Below are 7,394 nucleotides of genomic sequence, written 5' to 3'. Positions count from 1 at the left end.
CCTGCTGAATCACATTGCCTGTGTTGGGGGACAAGCATTCTTTGCATGATGAAATTCATCAGCTGAAACTTCAGGGTTCAAAGGCTTGGGAAAGGCCTGGACTGCTTTCCTAAGAAGCTTGAATTCTCTTACCTTGTTTGCTTTCATAACTAAATACACTTACTATTTTATCTTCTTTAAAGTATGCCATATTTGCTTGGCATTGATCATTCCAAAGAAAATATGATTCTATATGCAAAACAATTAAAATAGAAATACTTGATACAAATTGCTTGTTACTGCAGCAACTTGTTAATGTACGAAACCTGACAAGACTCATGTTGGTTTGTTGAGTTAGACATAATCATCCAATCCTCTTTAGAAAATTTAGTCTTTGACTTAGTTTCTTAAAGATCCATTAATTTTATCTGAAGTTAACACTGGTTGTAAGGACCAAACCTCTGTCCTTTCTTCAATTCTTTGCTTTTGCATGAGCTACCATCTGTCTGAACCTTGAACTACAACCAGAGTACGAGTAGTTGGACTTTGCTAACCCAAAACTACTTCCATGTTTATTCATTTTTAAAATAAGTAATCTAATATTGTGAATGAGCTCATGTGTACTGTGTAAAGTCTGAAATAGACCTTGGTAGCTTTCATATTTAAAACAAAAAACCAACAAACAAAAGACCTAATAACACTATTTAATATTTCCATTCATGTCACAGGCGTTAGCATGAATACTTCAGGAAATCATCTGTCATCAACACTATTAAATGAGAGCGGTAAGTTGATAAATAATATGCATGTAGAATTAATTCAGTCAGTTTGTGAAGCACTTTTCCAATGCTTCACTGTTCCACCTGTCCTATTTCTTAAATACCTCTCCCAGTTAGCTGAATAAAACATTCTCTTAAATACAACTCCTTATATTTCTTTTGGTTTGCTTCTTTGGGGAGGGAATTTGACATCTCTGTGTAATACTTTTCAAATATGAATAGTGTCTGTTTAGTTTGAGACTTGAAAGATGCTATCCCCAAACATGCCATACTTTTTAAAGCTCATTTCCCTTACTTCTGAGGTTACATACAGGTTTTGTAGAGCCTGAGAAGACTTTCCAGTTCATTTACTCTTTAGGTTTAACTTGGTTTGGGAGAAAAACTCTTCTTCCCGTGTGTTGCACTCTCTTGCACACTGTTTTATGCTTGTACCAGCGTGTAGAGCTCAGTAGGTTTCTGCTGTTGTTGAATTGCATGTTCCAATTAGGGGAAAAGTATCCCAGGTACTCCAGACCAAACAAGTTGTATCTTCTCTGGGTAGCAAATTCATGAGTTCAGACTTACTGTATGCTCCATTTCCGAAAGTTTGACGAAATTGTTTTTTTCCAAATCATGCTCCTGTCTCTTAAGCATGTGGGTCTACATCAGCCTGCTAAGAAATCTCCGGAGTGACGTAAATCATATAAATCTATTGTGCTCAAATTTTGGAACAGGCAGAATCAGCAGCCTGTGGAGTTGCAAATGAGGAAATAAATTTAAATGAGAGAGATTTTAGTGGATGTTTCTTGAGTTGGTTGTTTTTTAATGAAGGCCCACCATTAAGAGAATTTAATGAGTAACCTTTTAGTAACTTCATATAATAAGCCTCAGTTTCGCTTTCACCAACCTGCTTACATCCTGCCTTCCTGAGCAGGGCATGTAAACACAGATCTAAATACTTTGCTGAAATAAGACTAATGAATTTGAAGATTCTAGAGCTCAAGTGTATTGTGAATCCAAGAGACTGTGCTAGGTGCTTTTCTTAGGAGGAATAAAAAGTTTTGACTGAAGATGGGAGTAAGTTATAATGATGGTGGTTGTTTTGCTTTGGTTTTTAGTAGTTTGGTTGGTTGGTTGGTTTTTATTATTGTTATTTGGTCATGGCTTGGAAGATGTAAGTTGGACCCACTTGTTCAGAACAGCTTTTCAGGTTATCAGAGAAGTAATTTTTTTAAATGAAATAGAATCATAGAATTATTAGGGTTGGAAAGGACTTCAAGATCATCTAGTTCCAACCGCCTGCCATGGGCAGGGACACCTCACCCTAGACTATGACACCCAAGGCCCTGTCCATCCTGGCCTTGAACACTGCCAGGGATGGGGCATTCACCACTTCTTTGGGGAACCCATTCCAGTGCCTCACCACCCTCACAGTAAAGAACTTCTTCCTTACATCTAACCTGAACTTCCCCTGTTTAAGTTTAAATCCATTCCCCCTTGTCCTATCACTACAGTCCCTGCTAAAGAGTCCCTCTCCAGCATCCTTGTAGGCCCCCTTCAGATATTGGAAGGTTGCTATGAGGTCTCCACGCAGCCTTCTCTTCTCCAAACTTCAAGGTGAATCTGAAGGGAAGCATTCAAATAATGTCTGATCACAAAATGTTGGCTTTTTAGTTGATTCTCTGCAAACAACACAAAACAGAGTTGCCTCACCAGAAAGAGAGATCACTTTGGTGAACTTGAAAAAAGATGAAAAATTGGGCTTAGGTAAGTGGCTGTAAAATTGTTGTTGTTATGACTGTTCCTGGAAGACAAAACCAAATTTTTCTGGTGTGTATTTAAATATTTATTATAGAACTGAGGAAAGCAGTGCAGACCATAGTTGGATTTTGAAGGTATTTAAGATGCTGAAGCCTGGACCTGATAGTGCCTGCTTCTGATTTGTTGAGTGTTGTTAAGCAAGTCCATTTCTCCTTTTCTTATTTTTTCTATATTGTAAGTGTAAGATAATACTTATATTGTGAGCTAGTCATCCTAAAAGTTGGCCTTTAAAGTTTATTTCTGTGTTCAGGCAGAAGATTTTGTCAATGTGGACATCTCAGAGTTGTGACAGCTTGAAGGGTTTAAACTAAATAAAAAGGCATTATAAAGCCATTATGTACTAACTGTGGAGTGTTTTTCTTACTCCTATAATATCATCAGATGGAACACTAATTTGAGGTTTAAGGAGCCTGGAAGATGAGATACTTGCATTCCATTCTGCCTTCCACCACTGAGTTTTTTCATAAACCCACATAATTTTTCCGTGCATGAGTAATGAATAATTTGGTGTCAGTATTGTGCTTTAGGGAGTCTCTGTAAAGTGTCCTTAAGGACATTGTTCTGTCTGTCATTCAAAATAGGACTTGTATAAATTTGAAGAGGGGGAAAAGTTTACAATACAGTAATATTTAGTGTTTATCCTGCACAGAGTTGACCAAGAAAGAAAGAAAATATATGAAATGCACCATTTCTTCTCTTTCTTTCCCATGCAATCTATGGTACTTTGCTGTTCTAGCTAGAATAGAGAAGACCTGATACCTTCCATTTTCTTTTTTTCATCTTGACCGTTCTTTCCAGGTTTACCTGGTAGAATTAGCCCAAGTATATGAGAAAACAGGGAGTTGAAAAACTCAGTTCTTAAGACCAGTGTCAGACATTTAGGTGAAGCATCTGACAATGGAGAAACTCAGAAATTTTTAAGTAAGAGAAAAGACATTTAATCTGGTAAGCGAATGTACATTTAATGTCACATGTTTGTGCATGTGTTTCTTTTGCCACAGTTGTCTTCTGTAGCCTTTGCTGGAGTTTTCTGGGAAGCCAGCTAGACAAAATCTGTATTGCTTGCTCAAAAACACAGAATGCAGTAAAGCTGAATAAAAAAAACACTTTATCATTTATTTTCATGTAGACTTCTCTGAGATGTATAGTTTTCTTATATTTTTAATTTATTAGAATGACTAAGGTTTTTTACATTCTGAAATACAGACCTGTGTTAAGTTACACTGTGGTAACTAACGTTTTTGACTGCTTTGGGCTTTTTTCAATAGGCTTTCACATAGTCGGTGGAGAGAAGACAGGGAAACTTGACTTGGGAATTTTTATTCATTCAGTTATTCCCGGAGGGCCAGCTGATTTGGAAGGATCTCTAAAGCCAGGTGAATAGTGTAAATAAGAGGATGTGTATACATGTAAGAAAAGACCAAACACATGTGTAGTATCGTTTCCATCTCTGGCTTCAGGCATCCCATTACCTTCTGGATAATTTCTGAAAAGTGCTGATACTTCTGTGTTAAACTATACAAAAACATAAATAATATGAATCAAAGTTAAAAATATAAAGCTTGAAATAGCAGAAAATTAAAATTACATATAAACATAAGGGGTTTATTTGCCACTGTCTCTCTACAGATGTTTTGTCATTTAAATTTTTTAAGACTCCAAATGCATGTGGTTTGTTTTGGGTTTTGTTAGTTTTTTAGGGGGGTTTTGGGGATTGGTTTGGTTTTGTTTTAGTGATTAGGGTTCCTTATTCCAGCATCACTTGAATCTTAATAATTTTTAATCCATGCATTGTGTAGAGATTTTCAGACCTGTACTCCACATTCTCACTGATGGATAAAAAATGCAGATGTTAATTTATATGTGAACAAACCCTTTTGTGCAGGACACCGACTAATATCCGTAAATAGCACAAGTTTAGAAGGTGTCAGCCACCATGCAGCATTAGAAATTCTGGAGAATGCACCTGAAGACGTGACACTTGTTATCTCTCAGCCCAAGGACAAGCTATCCAAAGGTATGGAACTGCAGTTACTTCTGTAAACAACTCCAGGTAGTATATGCTTGAAATTCTGTTCTGAGACTGAATGAGGAAGTGTGTAAAACCTTTACCTGGTTGTAAGCTGAAAAATTTGTGTCATACTGCAGGTAAGATGTTACCAGCTACTGATGACTGTCTTGTCTCCTGGTTTTCAGCATCATGTAACGCTGCACACATCAGTAATGGAACCAGGGGTTATTTAAGGAGGCCATCGTCGGTGCAGGACAATGAGGCAGAGTCCTCTTCCGAAGAACACAACCGGTCTCGTGGTCACCAGAGGCCTGTTTCAGGGAGCTTGTCTGGTTTCTTGGGTGGCAAGCGGGATGGAAGTGTGAGCTCCCAGGATTCCAGAACTGAGAGTGCCAGCCTGTCTCAGAGCCAGACAGCCGGCTTCTTTGGCAAACGTGCAAGTGGTAGAGCCCAGCAGGATCCTCAGCATCACAGTGATTCCCAGTCTGAGCTTTCTAAAATGAATGAGAAGAGAAGATCCTCATCAGACAGTACACGAGCAAAAAATAAAAGGCCTGGGGTAGTGGAGCCTGTGGAATATTCTGACCGAGGAGATTCTGACATGGATGAAGCAACTTATTCCAGCAGTCAGGAGCAACAACCAGCTAAAAAGGCATAGTGTATTTCATATGAATATTTCCCATCAGTGTAATAGTGGTAATGAAAATAAGGTGAATAATTTGAAAAGATGTGGGGGAAGGACAGCCTAGCCTGGAAGTTATCCTTCTAATGGCAAATGCTATTAGGTAATTTTTAATAGTTTGGTGATTTTGTTAAAAAGAATTTGTTCCAAAAATGTAACTTGAAATAACTTCCCAGCTTTCCAGTGTCAGGAGGTGGGCATGTCTTACTAGAGGCAGATTGTACCTTGGGATGAACATATAGTGCACTTGTTGATTCTGTAGAAAACCTCCTTTCAATTCTGTGTATTTGTCAAGTATTATTATAGTCTAGTGACCACCCCTAGAGGTAAGTTTATTCACTTGTCAGATAAACTAAGTTTTTCCTACATTAAAGTAGTAGTGATGGATCTGGAATGGGTAGCAACAGAATTCATTGTCTTTTGGGATTGATCTAATCCATGGAAAACTGCTCTTGTGCAGTGAAGTTCAGCAGTGAACCATACTCTCTGAACAGAGACAGGTTGCTGTTTCACCTTTCCAAAAGAACACAATGGCAAGTACTACAAATTAATTCCTAACTTGCAGTGATTCCTCTTTTCAGCTGATGGAGGTTATTCAAGCAAGTTGGGGCAGCTCCTGCAAATTAATCCAACAGACTCTTAAGCTGCTGCTGTTGTAATACTGAAGAGCTGCATTTTCTGTGTTCTGTGACCAACTTACTTTGACAATAAAGACTCAGCTGCGGAAGGCCAAGCACATTTCTGTGCTAAACCTGTTCAACGGCAGCAATGGAAGAGTTAAAGCAATGAGCCTTATGAGCCTTACTAATTGGTACTGTGCCATGTGGACTCCTTTTGGCTGCATCTGACTTGAAAACACACCCTTTAGGTCTTAACTAAAAACTTCTGTTCTAATGGCAAATCATTCTCTCTTTTTGTTTTGTTTGTGGTTTTGTTTGGTTTGGTTTTTTTTGTTGTTTTGGTTTTGTTTTCTTTTTTAATAAAGGAATCTTCTTCAGTGAATACAGCAAACAAAATGAATTCTAAAAAGGTTACTGCAACACTTCTTAAACCTGGAGATATCTTTGAGGTTGAACTAGCCAAAAAAGATAACGGCTTGGGAATAAGTGTCACGGTACTGTTTGACAAGGTTTTTAGATGTTTTCTCTTTTTCTCTACTCCCAGCAACCCATTAAATTGCTATATTAAAAGGAAGCAAAATATTTTCTGGAGTCACTGTTAAATATATAGTTTTACTGATGTGTGATTAATCTTACTAAAGCTGAAAAGTAAATACTATTTTATATCCCTTTTCTTGTCATCTGCCCTTCTAAGTAACTCTTGTTTGTTGTTTTATGGTGGAGCCCCAAAGTCCTAATAGAATCTTATCACAGACGCTGCTTTGTGAGTACAAAAAGCAAGATGGTCTTTGTCCCTTGCTACCTCATGTGGCAGATTTACAATGGAGAGAAATAAGACCTTCCCTGACTGGCATTGCAGGCTGTCGAGGCAGTAGTATGACATATGAGTATCTATGCACGTCCACGCATATACCATGTTCAGGGTTCTCCCTCTGCTGGATAAAAGACAGAAAGCAAAAAAACTACTTAAGTCCAGAAAAGACCTGGCTGACACTGCTTTCTTGCAATATGAAACAAAAATACATTTTAAATGCACTGATTTCTCCTTAGGCTATAAGATTTTGAAGGGAGTTTATGTTTAGGGCTCAACACAGTGCAGAGTGGCACTTCAGAGAAGAAAAGAATGATTTATGACTGAGATGCACACATTTTTCACTGCTCCTGTTCTTGTATTGTGTTCAAAAATACATTTTGATGCTTTAATGTTCAGGTATCTCTGGTTGATTGATCACCAGACTACACGATAATTTGAAAAAGGAAAAATTGCTTAAATTATAACAGTAAAGAGCAGTTACTAGCTGTAGCTCAAAACTGATGGCTTTCACTAGCTGTTCATAAGTTGGCCTTTTCCTAAATGTCACCACAAGCCTCGGCATGTAGGTGGAATGCCAATTCACAAGTTTAGCACTGTTTTCATGTATATGGCTAGTTTTGTAAAAGGAGCAGCATGAAACTTTATTATTTTAGCATCCCAGACTATCCAAAGTCATATTGCTTTGTCAAGCTTATAACTTGAGGCAGCT

At 37.9% G+C, this 7,394-nt stretch overlaps 1 protein-coding gene across 1 annotated transcript in view; it reads left to right on the top strand.

Moving 5' to 3' along the window:
* The window catches only part of PTPN13 (protein tyrosine phosphatase, non-receptor type 13 (APO-1/CD95 (Fas)-associated phosphatase)), a gene marked incomplete at both ends in the record, with an annotated part of 73,300 nt that overhangs the window by 55,012 nt on the left and 10,894 nt on the right, over positions 1-7,394 (top strand). The window contains 6 exons of the mRNA XM_010020350.1: positions 708-764; positions 2,412-2,504; positions 3,827-3,934; positions 4,444-4,575; positions 4,755-5,221; positions 6,237-6,380. Coding sequence (XP_010018652.1) covers positions 708-764; positions 2,412-2,504; positions 3,827-3,934; positions 4,444-4,575; positions 4,755-5,221; positions 6,237-6,380 — 1,001 coding nt within the window. The remainder of the gene's footprint in view (positions 1-707; positions 765-2,411; positions 2,505-3,826; positions 3,935-4,443; positions 4,576-4,754; positions 5,222-6,236; positions 6,381-7,394) is intronic.

The sequence above is a fragment of the Nestor notabilis genome, unplaced genomic scaffold (genome assembly GCF_000696875.1).
Source record: "Nestor notabilis isolate BGI_N333 unplaced genomic scaffold, ASM69687v1 scaffold4828, whole genome shotgun sequence".
Classification (NCBI taxonomy): Eukaryota; Metazoa; Chordata; class Aves; order Psittaciformes; family Psittacidae; genus Nestor; species Nestor notabilis.
This window is presented reverse-complemented; position numbering and strand designations above follow the sequence as displayed.